This window comes from Drosophila yakuba, chromosome 3L, assembly GCF_016746365.2.
Source record: "Drosophila yakuba strain Tai18E2 chromosome 3L, Prin_Dyak_Tai18E2_2.1, whole genome shotgun sequence".
Lineage (NCBI taxonomy): Eukaryota > Metazoa > Arthropoda > Insecta > Diptera > Drosophilidae > Drosophila > Drosophila yakuba.
The window spans coordinates 2,909,410-2,929,545 of record NC_052529.2 but is presented as its reverse complement, the minus strand read 5'-3'; the positions used below and the strand labels follow the sequence as shown (position 1 = coordinate 2,929,545).

The 20,136-nt window shown below is 44.1% G+C and overlaps 2 protein-coding genes across 3 annotated transcripts; one reads left to right on the top strand and one right to left on the bottom strand.

Annotated features, from left to right (window-relative positions):
- The first annotated feature begins 418 nt into the window (after positions 1-418).
- On the top strand, positions 419-1,792 carry LOC6532621 (arginine kinase). The gene has a single exon (XM_002093329.3). It carries the CDS (start codon positions 498-500, stop codon positions 1,668-1,670), a length of 1,173 nt encoding a protein of 390 aa, XP_002093365.1. The 5' UTR covers positions 419-497; the 3' UTR covers positions 1,671-1,792.
- Positions 1,768-19,242, bottom strand: LOC6532620 (arginine kinase). 2 transcript variants are annotated; one of them, XM_002093328.4, is made up of 4 exons: positions 18,985-19,242; positions 17,812-17,865; positions 15,174-15,743; positions 1,768-3,406 (listed from the first exon to the last, which is right to left on the bottom strand). In XM_002093328.4, exons 2-4 carry the CDS (start codon positions 17,853-17,855, stop codon positions 2,323-2,325), a joined length of 1,698 nt encoding a protein of 565 aa, XP_002093364.1. In that variant the 5' UTR covers positions 17,856-17,865; positions 18,985-19,242; the 3' UTR covers positions 1,768-2,322. The 2 variants fall into 2 exon arrangements, with proteins under 2 accessions (XP_002093364.1, XP_015049493.1); XM_015194007.3 differs by lacking the exons at positions 15,174-15,743; positions 17,812-17,865; positions 18,985-19,242 and adding an exon at positions 4,158-4,288.
- Between the last annotated feature and the right edge of the window lie 894 nt (positions 19,243-20,136).

Here is a 20,136-nt window from a genome sequence, read left to right as displayed (position 1 = left end):
CTAGTATCCTTTTTATGGTTTGTGCATCCTTTTTTTACATTTGCCTCTCCCTACAATTTCCATATTTTACACACAATACCTTACATTTGCCGTGTATCTTACTAAGGTTCGAAGCCGTGCTACATGAATACACTATCAAACAAAATTAAAAATTGTTTCTTAAATGCATTATTTAGATCTAAATTTTAGATCGAAAACACATTAAGTAGTTTGAAATCATTAAATAAGATTTTTGTTCTCTAACCCAAAACCTAAGTTTTAAAAATATCAATTTATACTTAAGGAATTTATGTATATCTAACGAAAAATCTACTTTTCCATGCATTGGAGACTGTGCTAAGCAATTTCCCCTTCCATGACGACTTAAGCGGAGTTTCCAACCAACCAACTTTTGCTTGTACTGTTTGGCTTTAGTAGATTTGCTATAGCCTTTCGGTTTAGTGTCGCTTTCTAGCTTACGGTCACCCTGGCTCCAAATTCCAAATTGAACACTTAAAATGCTGTTACATTTAAAACCCCGTCTTGAACTTCAGTTGCTGGGCCGCTGCACACAGCTGGCAATCAATCGCCATGCCAGCAAAGGTGGCGGTAAGGTGGACAAGGAGGTGCTGGCGCAAATGGAGGAGGGCTTCAAGAAGCTGGCCGAGTCCAAGTCCAAGTCGCTGCTGAAGAAGCATCTCACCAAGGAGATCTTCGAGAAGTTGAAGACCAAGACCACGCCCTCGTTCAACTCCACGCTGCTGCACTGCATCAGTTCGGGCTTGTGCAATCATGACTCCGGCGTGGGACTCTACGCTCCCGATCCGGAGGCATATAAGGTATTTGCCGATCTCTTTGATCCCGTCATCGAGGAATACCACAAGAACTTCAAGAAGACGGACAAACAGCCGGCGACTTCTTTTGGCAAGGGTGCGGACTTTGAGAACCTGGATCCCGATGGCCATTTTATCGTATCGACGCGTGTCCGATGCGGAAGAGCCGTCAAAGGATTCCCCTTCAATCCCTGCTTGTCGGAGAACGACTACGCGGAACTGGAAAGTAAGATCTGTGGAGCGGTGTCATCACTCACCGGGGAGCACAAGGGCACCTACATGCCACTGACCGGAATGGACAAATCCTTGCAGACGAAGCTCATAGACGATCACTATCTGTTTAAGGAGGGTGATCGCTTTCTGGCTGCCGCTGGAGCCTCTCGCTTTTGGCCAGCTGGAAGGGGCATCTTCCTGAATAAGGCCAAGAACTTTCTCGTTTGGTGCAACGAGGAGGATCACATACGCATCATTTCGATGGAGAAGGGCGGCGACCTGGGCAAGGTCTACGATCGCATGGTTTGCGGCGTGGAGGCGCTCGGCAAGCAGCTGCAGTTCCACAGGGACGAACGGCTTGGCTATCTGACCTTCTGTCCCACCAATCTGGGCACCTCCATCCGCGCCTCGGTGCACATCAAGCTGCCCAATCTAATGTGCGAGCCCGAGGAGATGAAGAAATTGGCCGACAAGTTTCGCCTTCAAATCAGAGGAACCTCGGGCGAGCACTCGGAGGCCAAGGGCGGAGTGCACGATATATCCAACCAGCGCAGGATGGGACTCACCGAGTACGAAATCATCAAGGAGATGCACGACGGCATCAAGGGGCTCATAGAAGCCGAGTGTAAGGCAAAGTCATCTTAGTCTTAAAGCTGGAAATGTACAACAACTTAAAGGCTGTGATTGAGCTCGGAATCTTAGAAATTTAAGTATTTTACTTTTTAAATAAAGAACGAAACGATTTACCACCAGTGTAGAATACAAAACATTCGCTGAGTTTTAATTTTTTTTTATATTTTTTTTAATAATTTTAATTCTTTTATAAACTTAAGACTTAAATAAAAGTATTTAAAGTTCCTTTTTTTGTTTTTGCTTGACACAGATGTCAAAATGTTTTACATTGTTTGGTTGTAATTAAGCAAATGTTTTTTCTCAAATAGTTATCCGTTGTTGTTGTTGCTGCTGCTGCTGCTGCTGTGGTTGTTGGTGGTGTTGCAAGATGGGATCCCTGCCTGCGCCCGCGACCCTCAAAGTATACGAAAATGCCGAAGGTCGCCGGACTGGGACAGCAGCTCCACACCATCGCTACAAACTAGACATTTTTGCAGTCCGATCCGCCCAAAAGCGACAAGGCGGACGAGCCAAAGATTTCTAAGTGTTGCTGTTGTTGTTGTTGTTCTTCTTCTTCTTGATTGTTGCGTTATGCCCCGAACTGGTGACATTCCCGTGGAAAGATGTTAGCTCCGGAGGATGCACCTCCAGTCGGGGGGACGATGCTCGGCGGTTGGCGGGCAATTTACAGGCTCTTCTCGAGCTTGATCAGCTCGGTGATGCCATCGTACATCTCCTTGACGGCCTCGAATTCGGTCAGACCCATGCGACGCTTGTTGGAGATGTCGTAGACACCGCCCTCAGCCTCGGTGTGCTCACCGCGGGTACCGCGCACCTGCAGGTTGTACTTGGCGGCAACCTCCTCCAGCTTGGCCTTGTTGGAGGCCAACTTGGGCACCTTGATGTGCACGGAGGCACGGATGGTGGTGCCCAGGTTGGTGGGGCAGAAGGTCAGGAAACCGAGACGGTCGTCGTGGCTGAAGGGCACACGCTTCTCGATTTCGTTGACGGCGGTCACCAGACGCTTGTAGATCTGGCCCAGATCACCGCCCTGCTGCATGGAGATGATGCGGAGATGGTCCTCCTCGTTGCACCAGACCAGGAAGGTCTTGGCATCGTTGTGGTAGATGCCACGGCCGCTGGGCCAGAAGCGGCAGGCGTTGGCGGCCTGCAGGAAACGATCGCCCTCCTTGAACAGGAAGTGGTCGTCGATCAGCTGCTGCTGAACGGCCTTCTCCATGCCAGTCAGTGGGTAGAACTTGCCCTTCAGCTCACCCTCCAAGCCGGACAGGGTGCTGCTGACCTTGCCTTCCATCTCCTTGTACTGGGCCTCGGTCAAGCAGGGGTTGAAGGGGTATCCCTGCATGGAGCGACCGCAACGGACGCGAGTGGAGATCACGTACTCGTTGGTGGGGTCAACGTTGCCGAAGGTGGACACATCGCCAAAGGTGGAGGCCGGGTGCTTGTCGGTCTTCTTGAAGCCACCATGGTAGTCCTCGATGATGGGGTCGAACAGGTCGGCGAACACTGTGTAAGCCTCGGCATCGGGGGCGTAGATGCCCACGCCGGAGTCGTGGTTCTCCAGGCCAGACTGGATCACATCCAGCAGGGTCGACTTGAAGGTGGGCGTGACCTTGTTCTTTAGGTTGTCGAAGACCTCCTTGGTCAGGTACTTCTTCAACAGCGACTTGGAGTCGGAGGCAGCCAGCTTGGCGTAACCCTCCTCCAGTTTAGCGAGAACAGCGGCATCAACCATGGTGTCTTGTTTGCTGCAAAAACACGGAGAGAGAAACGGGGTGTTGACCATTAGTAAAAGGGCGTGGCTGGGGCGACAGTACAACATTTTATTGCTATAGACTCGAACTCGAACTCGAACTCGCCTATCTTCGTTTTGTGGCGCCCAAAAGTCGGCAACATGTTTTCTTGTGTTTCTGTTTTCCTCAATTCCTGCCTGCCTGTTTGCCCCGCAATTAGTTTCGGGTTATGGCCATGTGCTCATACCCGACTTGGGCCTCTGGCACGCGACTGCTATCCACTCCCTTTCCCCTTCAGCTCGCTACACCCAGTGGTACCCAGCACCCAGCACCCAGTAGCCAGAACTGAACACCCATCACCCCTGATCCCACAACGCCCCTTTTTTAGTGGTGGTGGCTCTGGTTTTGTTCCTCGTTTGTGTCCTGCTTTCGGTGGTGGCTGAGTGACTATAAAATTTTGCCGGCTGCCGCTGAATACGCAAATCGACGGCACACTATACACCCACCGCCCCCTGCCTTCTGCCTTCTTACCGTCGAAGGACATGCGCACTACAACAACATGGCTACCCAGCCGAAGTCCTGGACAAAACGAAGGACCGGGGCAATAATAATTTTTTTATGGCACTTTATTTTTGGGCGCTACACACACACACACACATGACGTCAGCCCCCTTTGGTCACCCAACCAGGATATACAGACAACTCCTGTCTAGGAGTCGTAGGCCCACTACAAAAATAGAAGAGCCCGGAACTCCGGGATACACACCCATCTCCATCTCCGCCAGCGCCGCCAGCTGCCGTGGCGGTGCCATTGGGTTCGCCATTGGCCACCTCGCCCTCGATCACCTTCTCCTTTTTGTCCTTGGAGGCGCAGAGACCCATTTTGCGTGTGGTTTTTTTTATAGGGTTTTGATGTAAAGTTTTCAAAAAACGTTTAAAAATTTGGCGTTTGCTTGGTCACAAAATCGGTGTTTTGTATAAAAAACAAACCAATTTTTCGTTTGTTTGGTTGCGTTTGCAGGTAAAATGAAATCACAATGCAGCTATAGCTCTTCAAGGATCTCGTTTGTGGATCCCTATAGTAGAACACATACACACACACACTCTTTTTTCTCAGACTCAGACACAGACACAGATACACGCTTGGCTTAACGCTATTGCTTTTGATTTTCGGTGATTGGTGATTGATTGATTGATTCTCGTTTTAGCGTATATATCTCTCTGTTTGATTGGTGGTCTTCTTCGTTGGTATCAAAATATCGGACGCAACAATGTTGTATATTTTTGTTATATCCTTATCGAGAGACTCCGGTGACTTGGATTTTCGCTGCTGCCGCGCCCAAATGTATACTACACTAAACAAACACTACGCGATGCTATTTTGGGGGAGAGCAAAGGACTTGCTGACTGCTGCTCGGCTGGCTGACTACTGCTGGAGCTGCTCTGCTCTGCTCTGCTCTGGCTTTGGTCTGGTCTGGTTTGGTCTGCAGAATATTTTAGCGCGCGCCTTTGACTCGCGAGCGCGTTGAACGACGGGACTATATCGGCAAAGGACGAACGGGCACAAACCCAATCGGCAAATCGAAAGGAACTGGAACTGTGACTGAGAGGAGTCGCACCCACGGGCCCGCACTTTATCGCCGGCATTGAGCCGCATTCAGCGCTCTCCGCTGGGAGAGTTTTAGCCGGAGTTCTCATCGAAGCAGTGGCACTCTCAATCGAAGTAGTATAGTACTAGTATATTTGCCGAACATTCCGGGAAGGGTGGTCGTTGGAGGGTTCGAGGGTTGAAGCAGCAGTGGGATTGTAGGATTGCCTACCCGCAGGCGCCGGCTCAAACTGTTGCCGGATGAGCGGCAACATAATGCGGAAGGATATATTTACACGATGCGCTGGACCCACCACCAACCACCCAATGCCTCCTTACCCGACCCGCTCGCTTTCCACTCTCCCCGGATCAATAAAGTTTATAGCACGCGACTGGCAGCTGGGAATGGTTGCGCCTCCAGTCAGGGCGGTCAAGTCAAACTCAAGTGTCGGACTGGAGTGTGAAATGTGCGCTGGTAATGACAGGAATCGGGTGCACGTACACACGTACATCCAGCGACTTCCTCCTCACTCCCCTTTAAAAGGACTTCTTGAGTGTGTACAAAAAAAATCAATTACTCGGCAAATGGAAATCAAAGGCAGCTTGCAGGATTCCCAGGACAAGGACACGGGCACTTGAGGCTTGTGAATTAACCCATTGCGGCTTGAATCGAACTTGAGTGCAGGGAACTGGTTCCAATTGCACGTCAGACTCGAACAACTCATTGCATGTCTAATGCACATTAGGTTGTGAAATAAAAGTTTCATTTAATACTATATCCCCCCCATATTTTGCCGTCTTTTCTTTTGTTTTGGCTAATTTTTTGTTTGCAGCTTCAATTACTCAGTGGAGGGCAGCAGTCGGAGTGAGTAATCGCAGTCGATCACTTACTTTTCCTGCCATTTCCCATTCCCATTCCCATTGCCATTTGGCTTTGGCTCTGTAAATATTGATTGCGAATTGAAAACAATTGGCGATTTTAACTGGTACTCCGGTGGCAAGTGTTTATTGATTTGCTGTGGAAATTTCTACACCGTTTGCGGAGTCATATGAGCCGTTTCATTTGGCACCGCGTATTGGCACTCCACATGAGTAATCTGGGGCTTGTTAATGCCTCATAAAGATAGCGAGCTTTGCGAATTGCAATGTACCCAAAGTATTCAAAGGGGGGCGTTGGTTGGCAACTTCTAGGTTTTAAGTGGCTCCGAATCATGCCAGATAATAGTAATGACTTATTGGCCTGTCTGGAAGGCGTTGAAACTAATCAATTAACTCGAGTGCCGCCCCGATAGACAAACTGGAACTGGAGCACAACACCAAAAGTGCAGGGCAGGAGGAAAAACCCCCCTCTCCACTCACAGTTCAAATGCACTTAAAAGCGAGACCGGCAAATCAAATTAAGCTGACGCACAATTGGACAGGAAAAAAAAACTGATTTCATTATGTAACCCTTGATGAGCAACGGATTCGATTCTAGGGGGTAGGATTCCAGACAGGATGAGCCCGAGGCAGGATGATCAGCAGCAGAGCAGCTCTAGCACTTTTGGGGTGGCTCTAATCACACACGCGCCACCAGCAAGTCGGCTTAATTCGATTTGGGCTACTTAGAGCCTTCGTTTTATAACAATATCACGCACGGATTTTTTGCAACCGTCAAGGCTTAGCAACAATTCGCGAATGGCGAATGGCTGGTGAAAATCAGCGTTTGCCAGTGGGCCCACAGCAATTCACCTGCCGCAAAACTGGAGCTGGAGCAAGAGAGCTGGTGAGAGCGCGGAGAGAGGTGTATATTGCATATATTGGCCAGGAGAGTTGGCCAGATAAGTCAGTCAAGTCAGCCCAGTTGATAAGTCTTAAACTTCAAATCGTAAAACGTCTCACTTGTCAGCGATGATCAGTCAAAGTAGAGATGGAGATAAGATAGCCTAGTCCCCGTGCTTAGGCTAAACACTCGGTTCTTTTGGCGGGCTGTTTGGCCATCATAAAACTGGCTTGCAATAAAAAAATCGCAATGAAATGAATGTGGGGAAATTGGCAAAGGCAGCACACTACTAAACGGCCAGTGCAGTGGGTAAGTTTATGGCCAACAGTCTGGTCATTCACCCGAGAAATCGCTGCAATAGTTGCCTTCGTTAATTGCGATTTTGGCCAGTCGAATGCACAAAGAAATTGGCAAGTGTACGAAAATAATTCGCCAATGTATTTCGGGAAATTGGCCGACGTGAGCGACTGCAACGGGAAATTGGGAACGGCGGGCAGTCACTCCGAAACTGGTCATCGGGATTTGATAAGGGGAATGGAAAGTTTGGGCCCAATCACAATCACAAGCATAGCTGATAAACCAAACCAAATGAGTGTAGCCAACATGCATTCATTCACACACTCATTGCGACATTCATTTTGGCACTAATTGAATCTGGGCATGGATATGGACATGGACATGGAAGGAAACCCTCTCCATAAAACAATAATTCCAGCCAGCAGTATTCGCCAACAGTATTCTGCCAATAACAATGCTGGCTGTGACATGAATTCGACATGAAGCTCTTATTAATAAATATCTGGCCTTATAGGGGTCCGGGTTATTAGGGGTGAGTTGGAGATAGAGAAGTATTATTAGTAATGGGGCTGCTGCTGATGGTCACCCGCATTTTATGGTGAGCTTCTTCTCTTTACTCCTATAGTTTCTTCTCTGGCGGTCCTAATTTAATTAAAATTCTTTTGGCAAAACGTCAAAGCAGCTCACACTCAATTAGGCAGAATGCAGCCAAATATAAGCAAATAAATATATGAAAAACTGCTGCAGATGAAGAAAACATATATGTCTTTTTGTACAGCAGCAGCAAGTGGCGAAAAATATGTGCTGCAGTCACTAGCCGGATGTCGTTGATTTAAATTTCTCGCTGTCTGGGAAGACAATCAGCGAAAATCAGACGTGGCTTCATTAAGACAGGGAATGCAAAGGGTTACAAGTAGGATGCATATATTCCCGAGATTCGGAAAGATCTGGATAAGAGAGTTCTTAGGGTACCACACTAATGGCAGCATTCGCAAACTTTATTTGCCTTATTTTATTTTAAGCGAGAAAAGTGTTTTACTTTCACCTTTTTGATTTTCACGTTGATACTTTTATTCTACTATAGTTTTTGGCGCCCTCTAGCAAATTCTACATCACGTGTATGTAAAGTGTAGAATACTTTTTACATGTAAAATGTAAAATGATACACTAGAAAACTGACCCAAGTTAAGGACAATTTCAACAGGAAGCTTTACCAGCCGAAGTCCTTGGCAACCTTTTAAAAAGGGCCAGAAAGCTTTCATTCATTCTGTAACAGTGTGTTCAGAAATATTGAATAGCCTATTCGTTCCGCGAAAGAACCTGGAAGCATTCGATTTGTTTACGTTTTTGCTGAAACTTAAGCGTTTCCAAATATTTGTTTATTTACTAGCTAAATGATTTGCGAAGCAAATCGGCTTGGTGTTGTGCGAAATTGATTGGCTGCCACTGTGGGTTGCCATTGCCGCCTCTCCTTTGATTTATGTGTGCGATTCCATTTCCTGTCTAGCCAGAGAACCCAACCCAACCCAGCTTTGATTATGCAACCTGCAGCCTTTTGTTTGGCCAGGGAAAATAGAAGCGTTACCCAGTTAACTATCTAGACTACGGGAAATGCGGTTTTCCCAGCTTTTTTTTTTATTTATTTTTTCTTTTTTTGTGACAAGTTAATCGGACCGCTCGCTTTTTTCCGACTCTGCCTTTTCCGTTCCTATTCAAGTCGAGCGCTTTAATGGATCTCAATTGAATAATTAACAGCAACGTGCCAGTGGAAACGAAAGAAAAAAAATACAACTGAGGACTACGAGGGGCATACAATTTGTACAACAAATTTGCGCGATTTGTTTGCTGAATATAACAAACCATATGATATACAAAAGCCCAATTTCATATACAAACAGGCGCGTAAACTTGTCAGCTGCTCACCTATATAAAATTCCTTTGGAATTTTCGTGTGTTTAGGTTACTACCTATACTACCTATACCTATACATATACATGGCTACCCTATCCATCTGTATCCCCCGATGTGTGCCCGGTGCTATTGTTTTGCTTATTTGCTTTGGCGGGGTTGTATTTATAGCAGCCGGCATTATATCAACCCGAACTAAATTTGGCCGGGTAAATTCGATCGGACGTGCCCAGTGGCTCTCAAACTGGGCCTTATATAATTGCCATTCAGCATTTGGCGTTGCCCTGGTTTCTGCTGGCCCAGCATTACTGGTTAAATTGATTAGAGATTGCGAATTATTAGATAAAAAAACACACCTATCTGTGATTATGCAATTGCCTGGCATTGGCCGTGAAAACAAATGCTTTACTGCCGAGTAAGAACTTTTTCTTATTTATAGCCGTCGTTGGGTGAGAGAGGCAAGTTCAAGGAGTGGAAAAAAAAGAAAATAAAACAGAAAATAAAGAGCCAACGAACCAAGGAAGCCACACAAGTGCTAACTGAATGCTCGCTTTGTCGCCTCTTATCTATCATTGAATTCAGCTAGTTTGAATGGTATTAACACGGGCCAATATCTTATCGAAATCGATACTGAAACACGCTACTCACAACACTTTCTACGAGCCAACAAACGACCGACCTTAAACTGCACCCCCGCAAACATCGAGCCCCCAGAATACCGCTACACTACCATGCCCTCTCCCTCTTTCATTCATTGCACTTGGCAAGCGGTACAGTCGTCCGTTCATTGGCATTTGGCCGCAAAACTACACTAAATTGCACAACTAACTAAATGGTATACAAAATAATGCATTAGACTGACGGACTGACAGACAGACGGACGGATCGTCAGCGGTTGCCAGACCGTGACAGCAGAGGGCCAAACAAGTTTCTGCAGTCTGGCTGGCAAAAATCTGAAACTGCATAACTATAAACTTGAGGCTTTATAGCTTACAGCTTATAGCCGCCCGTATAAATTTCTTTTCGCCGGTAACCGGTTTCGGTTTGCAAAAATGCATCGCATGACTCAGCTGGGCATGTGAAAATTTTTACACAAGCTCAGCGACAAGCGCACGGCACAAAAAAATCATTAAATTACTTGTTATATTCATTGAGCATTTGGCTTAAGAATTATGAACTTGATTTTAAATATTTGTATTTTAAATTGAATTAAGGCACGAATCATAATATTTCAAGTAATAAGAAAAAATACATAAAAAGCTATCACAAAAACTTCAAAATTTTATTGTATTTTTCTTTTTATTTCCTACAACCATAAATTTTCTTGCCGCTTATTAAAGGGTAGAAGTTGTATAAGAATTTCACAAATTTTTTGCCATATAATCGCAGAAGCCCAAGTAAATGAAATTTTATTGCAAATCTGGACACCGCTTTTAATGGCCACTGAATATACAAATCTAAAAGCAATTCACTGTATTTATAGGCTAATTACCGCAAAAATGTTTACAAACTCTTAAAATGTTATTGCAGTTTAAGAGCCGCTCACTGTTTAAAAAGCCGAAATGGTGAAATTTCATTTTCTTTTGCCACAAACCCGTGAAAATTCAATTCTAATGCTGGTTCACTTTATATAATTAGAAAAGAATTTTAAGCAGAATTCACTTTGTAATGATTGCCTTAAACTTTTTGGGTGCCACAAAACTGTTAAATTAAAGATTAAAATCTAAGATATCGACACTGTATCTGTGAGATACTTGAACGTGTGAAATTTTCACTTGATTTGCAAATATTATCTTTGGAGGACGGCTCACCTTTGCAACCGTAGAATTCAACGTCCAACGTTACAATGATCGGAATATTCTGTTCTTTAACCCAACTGACTGCAGTCGGTGCTTCAGCAGCGCCAACGCCGGCAGCGCCGCGACTGCGACGGCGGCAGAGGCCAGGAAGGGGCTACAACTACATGAACATCAACTACACGAGCACTCGCACACAGATACTACAGTCGGAGAGCGCAAAAGCTGCGGCCCCTCTTTGTGTGTGTGTGTGTGTGTGTGCGGAGGAAATCTGCCTCCTGGCTCCTCTGCCGGCACTGAGAAAAAAACGCTATATTAAATCAAAATCATATTTATGATCCAACGCCCATTAGATTACTAACTAAATAGAGACAAATTTACAAACTCAATATGTACATAAGTTTGTGTTTCTTAAACTTTTAAAATTATGAAAGATAAATAATATGAATTATTAAATATATACATTTCAACTGGCTGTTAAAAATTAAAAATTGAATAAGATGCCAACATTTTTCTCTGTGCAGCCACAGGAAGTGTGTCTTTGTGTTGGTAAACGTCGACGATTGACGTTGGACGTGACGTGCGACTAAAAAGCAGAAAGTAAAGCTCTCTCGCACACACACACAAACACACACCCGCAAGAAAGGAAAGCTTGCCAGCCGCCAGAGAAAGAAAAGGAAAGTGTTCGATTCGCAAACAGCTAGAAACTGCATTGCTCCATGCGTTTGTGGGAGCGAGAGGGCTGAGAGAGGAGCACCGACTTCTTGCAGCCGCAAATCAAAATTATTATTAAGTGTGTGTGCTGCACTCGATGGGTGTGTGCCACACACACACACACTAACTCACACAACCGCATGCCAAGGAGCGGTCTCATCGCTTAATTATGACTAGACTTCGCCGACAGCGAACGGAATGATACGATATGGTGTGGCATGATGTTGGGCGTTGAAAGTAATCAAGGCAAGTGGCACAATTGCAGCAGCAAACGCTCCAGTCGCTCCCTCCATGAGAACCTCTCATACTCGGAATGGAGCTCGACTCACAAGATCCGCGCTTAAAGTGATGAATAAACAACCAAAACGAACTAGCAGAGAAGGCAATTGTCCAAGCAGATGACAAAATAGAAAAAAATTTGCATAACTTGGAATATTTACTCTTATGATAAACATTTTTCGCAAACATATTGGTATTAGAATCTCTAAAATAAAGAAGCATGAATTCATCAGAGAATGAAATTTGAATCAAATTTTTGTATAATCAAGGTAATACTTCTAATAATACAACGTAACGAATTTGATAAGTCATATTTCTAGAAAATTGACTGATGCAAATAAAGCGATATATGTATACAGCTATATAAAAATCTGTTGCTTTTGGCCAGATAGAAAACAAACAAACGTAGCCGTCATAAATTTTGGCACTAATACCGCCATATAAAATGAAAAATGTTGTGCCGCTAAATGTAAGATTTATACAAAATTGTGGGAGATGAGGTAAATTCTAGATATATGCCAACTAAAATATCTATTAAACAAATACCTAATTTCCCGAATCCCCCGCAGGTTTACCCTTCCATATTTCAAGCAAATAAACAAAACGAATATAATCGTTTACACAATCCTTAACAAAAGTCTTGAACTTGATTTTGAATTCTCACACAAAACATGAGAATCTTGCGGGTAACCTATACATATGGCCAAGGTACATATGTTGTCTCATCGAAGCGAACATATTCATTTGTTACTAAATGAAAACTGAGGAAAATTATTTGAAAAGTTGCCAACGAAATTTATGCAACGCGCAGCAAACATCGCGCGATATATACGATACCTAACCCATCTATCTACGTGTGTTGTTTTTCAAAAACAACGAACTTTTGCTCTTCATCGGCACACGAATTTTCCATGCGTTGCCATTAAAAATACATATTAAATCGCCATTCCAACAATCAAACTATATATACGTTTCAAAAATATGTGCAGATTAATTTTTGATACATATTTATCGGATGCCATGCGACAGCGAAAGCAGCAACAACAGCAGCAGGCTTATATAATCAAGAAATGTCGTCGCCTTTTCATTCCCTTGGAAAATTTGCGCATTTTCAGCTTTTACTTTGCTGCTGTTAGCTAGCTGCTGTCACTTCAGCCCCGCCTGCTTTCGTTTTCGTTTTCATTTTCAATTGCTGCCGTCAAGTGGCGCTGAGATTACGTAAATGCGCCCAGCAACTTTTCCCTACCAACAACACGACTCCTATAACCAACGGCGAGCCAAGCAAACAGCGATTCAGCCAGCTGGCAGCCTTTGGGGGCTGGTGCCGTGTAGGATTTCGCATATTCGCATAGAACAATGGACCTAAAACCCCACTAACAAGTGGGGGAAAAGCGAAATGCCATGTACCACCACATATACTACTGGGCTGACCTTGAAAAGCTTGCGAAACAAGCTCGCGGATACGTAGATACAATGCAGCCACTGGCGATTTCGTTACTGTTGACACACAGTTGGGAAAGCACTTAGCATGGCGGGGTGTAGAACACAGAGCGGGTCACATTTATAGATATGTCCATCAAATGTAGAAGTGGACTCTATGATAGTACTATGCTATATCAGTTAGTATTATTCAGTATTCAATATATCTAACTAATCACTTTACGCAATTCAAAATCGATAATATATTCTGTGCCAAAGGTGTTGTAAATACTTTTGTAAAGTCTTTGATCTAAAAGTGTAACCGCCACTGTTAACGATTCTTTGCCAGAGATTAGTATTGAACCAGGGCGTTACAAGTGAGGGGTCTTCGATGAGCTAAGACCCCGCCTGACTTTCCAGATGCGCTGGCTTACGATTTGTATCTGACGAATCGGAAAATCTTGCATAACATTCGCGAACGTATGTTTGAATGGTGGGCAATGTTTATAGAAACTTTTAGTCATTGACTGATTGCGGCCCATTTGGTGGCCAGCGTTGGAGAATGGAGCGCTAATATGTTTTCGACGGCTGCGAAAACGAAAGCCAAAAATGAGTAAACCATTTGAAATATGTGTTATTAATTAGTTCAATTTGCGGCCAGCCAAGCACGAGTCCAGCATAACGCCTGTTGCCCGCTAGCCGGGCAATTAGCTGTGAAATTACTGCTTGAATTCGAAATTAGAGGAGGAGCTAGCTGCTAGCAGTAGCTAATTATCCGTGGATTGCAACAGATCATATGTGGGATATAGAATAAAAACGCATATATGCTAAAAGCTCTGCTAGCATTGTCAGCTTTTCAACTGTGTTTTCGACTCTCGCCTTTTGTTTGCTAAACAATATTTTGGCACAACATCAAAAGCGACGCTTGCCAAAAGCAATTTTTTGCTCAGACGCGAGCCAAGTGCTTAAAATATATATCCGTACATAAGTATACTAGGCATATATATATATATGTATATGGGGATAAAGGGGTACATCAAACAAGACACCTAAATGAAGACCTCTGTCCATCAGAACGAGCGGGCATTATGAAGGAGGCCCCGATGGCGGATCAGATATGAGGCATGACGCCCGACGCTCGACTAAAATGGGATCCCTTCGCTGCAGGAGGCAAATATTGCCGCTAATTTGCTGCACATGAACAATGAATCTCGTAAGGAAATGTGTGTACATTGTGGCGGCACAGCAGCCACATTCGGCTGCGTTTCCAAATATAAATAAACTTTGCATGGGGGAGATCATGTGACCTGACAACAGCGACGCGACAGGTCTCATAATGGCCCGACACCGGCACATCATCACTAATTCCAATTCCATTTCCATTTCACTTGGGCAGGCTGCCAAAAACCAAATGAAACTGCCTTTTGCTGTTCGGTCAGAGATCCTTGAACACCTGGGCAAGGACAATGGTGGTCAGGGCTTGCGTGTGGCAAGGTTTGTCGCTGATTAATATTAATGGGAAATCAATTGTGCACAATTAGAGGAAGTGGAGAACAAGCACATGGCAGAGTTCGGGTTCATAAATAAACCGTAGACTGCACATGCAGCACCAGCAGAAGATCCCAAAGACTCGACGCCATGTGAGCCGAGCTGTCCGCCCAAGCAGAGAACATGAGACAAAAATAACAGCAAATTGTGATCTCCATCGTCATCGTCATCATCATCATCATCATGGTGATGGTGATCCAACGAATTTGCTGATGCTGCAGCACTGGTGTCGCCAAGCGGTTGACTTTCTGCCGCATGGCAACTATTTTCGCCGAGAAGTCACCAGAGTGCATTGAACCCACTACTCGCCACGGGAGATGAGGAAAAATGAAATTTAAAAATACATAATTTTCGGAAAAAAATTAAGAATGTGCAAGAAAAAAGGAGATACCAGCTACAAACTTGTAAGGGGTTTACAACTAAAGATATAAATAAAGTTTACTACATAAAAGGGAAGGATTTAAAGCTTACCGCTCGCCCAGCTGTTGAGCCTCCTTAATCGACTGGATGAAGGCATTGGTTTCGCCCTTGATGAAGTCATTGCTGGCCTCCTTGGCCGCTGGCAGCACCTTCTCGGCCTGCTGGCCACCGAAGACCCGCTCATCCACATTGCCGCCATTGGCTGCATTGCCATTCTGGCCATTGGTATTGGCCTCTGTCAAGGATTTTGGCAGTGGAATAGGCATTTTGTCGGCTTGTTTTGGCGGACTGCTCGGCTTGGCTGGTGCAGGAGATGGTTTTGGCGGCGCAACTACGGGTGCGGGGACAGGTTCCGCTTTGGGCTTTGGAGTGGGTTCCTCCTTCGGAGGTGTGGGAACAGTGGCAGGAACTGGAACGGGAGTGGGCTTGGCTACCACTGGCGCTGGTTTCGGAGGATCTGGTTTCGGAGCAGGTACTGCAGCGGGCTTTGGAGCTGGAGCTGGAGCTGGAGCAGGTGCAGGTGCTGGTGCGGATTCCTTGGCGGGAGCTGGATTCGCTGGCTTGTTGTCGAGCGCTGGCGCTGCGGGCTTGTTAGAACTAAATAACCAAGCTAAACGTTTGCTACAAATGAAAAGGGAAATAACAAAACAAAAAATAATAAATAAATATCGAACTAGGAAATTAAAAAAACTAAAGTGCACTACAAATAAAATAACAAAAAGTAGACAAATTGGCAAATATGCGATGATAAGAGTATGGAAAAGTATTTCATTCATATTTCTCAAATATCACATGAGCTTAAAGCGCATATAAGCAATGACTACTGTAGCATCTTTTTTCACTGCACTTTCCAGAAAGTTCCAGAATAAACGCAACGAAGCGCGAAACAAGGAAATTAACGTTTAGCTCTATTTTTCCATGAATATATTACACACCTTTGATAATAGGCACCGCCCACAGTTGAAATGCAATAAAAAGCAATTGGTTTTATTGAAAACACGGCTATTTAGACGAAAAATAAAGTTCATTCGCGATCTACGCGTCCTAATTCGCCAAATGACAAGAGTAAAAGGGACAATGGAAAGTGACAAGCAGTGTGACCACTCCCAAATGCATTCAAAACTATGACAGCTTTGTAAATCATTGTATCATGAATATCCCTTTTGAAAATATACTTCTTTTAATAGTCTATAAAAATAATTTTAATAATGCATCACAATAATTTTACAATATATAGTATTCCGATCATTCCTATGCCTTTTCATGTATATAAAATTAAGTGCAAGCTTTTAGTAAATAGAGTCACACTGGAAGGATCTACAGCAGCCCTGGTTTTTAAAATTGGTTTAAATTTCAAAAGTTATATTCAAACTTTTTAAACAGCTTGTGTTTGCACTTTCTAGCTTTTATTAAAGAGTAAAACCTAGTTTTTCCATAGTTCCCTATAAAATACAACAAAATAGAGGCAGTTACTTATTCCAGTTTGCCATAGGGCGTCAGCTTATTGGTGGGCGGGTTCCTCAGACGTAAATGTTTCAGTGCTTTAATGCCCCCAAATGGCAGTAATTTAGAACCATAACCACCATTTCCCACCCTTCTACCCACTTGAGTTACGAAACTACTTTCTCCACTCCCCCATTTCTTTGGGCAGGCGTCGTCATTTCTCTTGTCACGTAGGCCAAATCGGCAATAGCTGGCGAAAAACTCGTGCGGCCAATAGATAAGCAAACACAAACGAGCTCCACCCGGCACAAAATCGGCAAGTAGGCAAAATGAAGGCCAATACGCCGGCTGTGTGGATGAGAACGGAAAAAACGAATACCGCTCCAAACTTCAATTATCACTTTCGTTATTACGCTAATTGCCGGCAGATAACAACTGGAAGCTTTACTCTTTTTTTTTGTTTGCCAAAAAAATGCGAATTTCGTTTCGCACATGTGCAAATGAGAGAATGTTTAAATGTGTGTGTGTGTGTGATCAGCGAATTGCACTTATCACGAATGAGAGTTAGAGCCACAAAAGCCGGTTGTTATGTAGGTTTCTCGACGAGATCGGGGGAGTAGGAAATCGGAAAGCGGGCAGATAGTTCATCATGTGACACCGCACGGTGACTAACTTTGCTGCCAAATGCAGGGAAATGATACACACAGTCGCATTAGCACCTTCGAGCCGTAACGATCACGGAAACAGAGAGTTAGATTGGACTAATTCAGCAACTGATAGCGATTAGATTATCGGGTTTGCAATGATTGCGCCCAAAAGTGCGACAATTGTAATCGCCAAGATTTATGAAATGCAAGAAAGTTGCTTTTCCTGGCAAAGGCGTTATTATTCATTTGTTATAACCATTAAATGCTATATTTGTGGTTTATATTACTTTCTAAGCAGTGAATTTCCCTTAAGTACAGAAACTTATTTATTAACCAAAACCGTAAAGCCCGAATCACATACAATACATACCAGTTACTTACTCTGCACTTATGATGATAAACTTGATTAATCGTTTTTTTTTTCATTTCAAAAGTAATGAATTTTTTAAAACTTAACCCCAAAAAGGACCTCATCTCCCACCCAATGTACATATCTACAATAACACTACCCAGCCGAAAAGTAGGCAACACAAAACGTTCATCCGCCCTGTGGCGCAGCAGTGCTTGTAAAACTGTAGAGAAAACCCCCTTGAACTTACCGTATTTCATCGACAGCAAAAGTTAAATACCACAAAGCAAACATTTTGAATTAGCTGAAATTAAGAGAAAATCGAATGAGTAAATAGTTAAGTGATGTTCAAAGCAATTTGGCCGCTAATGTATACGAATAAATTGCACTATAAATGGCAATTTCCACCACATGCACTTGTTGGACTGACATCAGTGTCACTCTGAATCACCCAGCGACCTCGAAAAGCGCAACAAATGACGTTGCCGCCAATGCAATGCAAAAAACTCAATCGAGCGAGGTGCTCATCAGAAAAAAGTAAGTTCTAGCGAGTCAGAGCTCAATTAAGACCCGAGACACACAGATAAAAAAACAGTCGAACAGGCGAAACAGCAACGAAAAGACAGCAGTGAAAATATGCCGGCATTATTCAAGGTTTATTTATAAACAAAGCGCGCATGGATTGGCGAATGCAAAATGCAGAATGCCAAATTCGCAGAACGCTGAGCGCCAAGGCACGTGAAGTCGCGACTCTTGGGCAATTGGCCAGCGATGGGACACAGTGCACAGAAAAAAAAAAGCGATTAATAGGAAAATAATAATATGTACATATTACCTTCTACCAATTTGCAACAAATAACTTTGTTGCCTCAATTAGAAAATTATTAATAGAAGTCTATGCATCAGAAATATTTGAGGCACCTGTAATACTGTTTCCGTACATTTTTTGCTAAATTTTTTTACATTGCAAATTTTTTTCTGTGCGCTGCAGATCAATTCGGAAAGAGGGGAACATTTGTGCACCGGATGGCGCCCAATGGTCGAAAGGGTTCTAAATTTAGATAGTGCCGCCATCGATCAATTAAATATGAATGTTTTTCGCACTGTTTGCAGTCCGCTGAGCTTTGTTTATCCCTCGGATTTGAGCAATGGCAAACAAAATTCACCATGAAGCTTCGTCTGCGTTTGTTTTCTTTGGCACACGCGGCGTATGAGCAATCTGCGATGGTAATAGCACACTCAGACTCTGACAGTTACGTCACACCGCACGCCAAACGAATGAGTGGGCGGATGGGGCGTGGAAAATAGGTGGGTGGGTAAGAAGACTCATTCCCATAGCACTCACATTCACTCACTGTTGCAGCATGCCACACATAACAAACAACTGGGTACTTGCAGCATGACCCCTTCTGCGTGCACTCACCTTTTATGCCTGTGTGTTGGGTAATAAAACGACTAGAAAAATGTTGCAAGTGGTTTTCCGGAGGGTTTTCCGTTCGGCTTTTTCGTGTATCAAAAGGTTTCGTTTCGTAGAATAGAATAAATGCTTCACAGCTGGTCAAATATCGAGGACTGGTCTCGATTGTGTGTTGTTTGATTTTGAGTAAAAGGTACAAAATGTATTTTCTCTCGACTGGCACTCTTCTGCTGTTGAATGCTTCTTTCAAGTTTATTTCGACTGTCGTGCTCCGTGCGAAAATCGACTGCTCTACTGGCGGCAAAAGCGACGAGACTACGGCTGCGACGGCATCCAACCGAGAGAGCCCCAAAGAGAATGGGGAGCACGGAGAGCGCCGACGCCAATGTTTCCTAGCTGTAGCTGCACTTGCGACGAAGCTTTTCTCACGAGATTCATTCCCCGTCGAACCCACGGGTTCTGTGCCAGGTACACTCGAAAAAACTACAAGACTTTAGCCACTATCTAGCTAGGGCACAGAATTAACTACTATAAAGGAGATACTTTTCCAAGGAAACTAGCAAATATTGAAATTTAAATATTTCAATTAGGGAATTTTCCTGCAAAGTTTAATATATCTACTTTGTAAATACTTCATTATTTCTTTCTGTGCACCTTTTCAATATTTATTTCCGTGTACTCTCCGGTTCGCTATGTTACTCATAGGCTTACGCTATGCCACCGCTATGTGTCAATAATCGAGTTAAACCTGGCCAGAAGGCTGCCTAATCAATAAAGGAAACATTTAAAATAGAATTATTGGAAACAGTTTTTTGGACACTGGACGAGTCACTTGTCCTTATCAGTTGGCTGTTTGCTATTTATATGGCTTACTGCAGCAGTTGGCCCTGGCCAAAACTATCACATTTTGTGGAAAAAGCGCTGCTGACGCCTTTCGCCGGCTGTCTGTCGTGGGCAAACAAATCCAGATAATAAACTCGACCGCGCTGCTCAGTCATTCATACAATAGCGCTATCTATTTGGCAAAGCCCACTTAATTGGGCCTGGGTGATGAGGATTGGGTTCTTATCGCTCGACGAAGCCTCGGCAGTTTGAGAGCCACTGACACGCTGAAAGATGCAATGGCAAGCGCACAGAATCCGTGGACAGGTTGCATAA

Excerpts from the sequence above, each read along its gene's own strand:
- LOC6532620 (XM_002093328.4), bottom strand. The coding sequence starts at position 17,855 with ATGTTTGCTTTGTGGTATTTAACTTTTGCTGTCGATGAAATACG. Across the intron at positions 15,744-17,811 it reads TTTGCTGTCGATGAAATACG|CAAACGTTTAGCTTGGTTAT; the intron begins GTAAGTTCAAGG and ends TTTCATTTGTAG. Across the intron at positions 3,407-15,173 it reads GCTCAACAGCTGGGCGAGCG|CAAACAAGACACCATGGTTG; the intron begins GTAAGCTTTAAA and ends GTGTTTTTGCAG.
- LOC6532621 (XM_002093329.3), top strand. The coding sequence starts at position 498 with ATGCTGTTACATTTAAAACCCCGTCTTGAACTTCAGTTGCTGGGCCGC.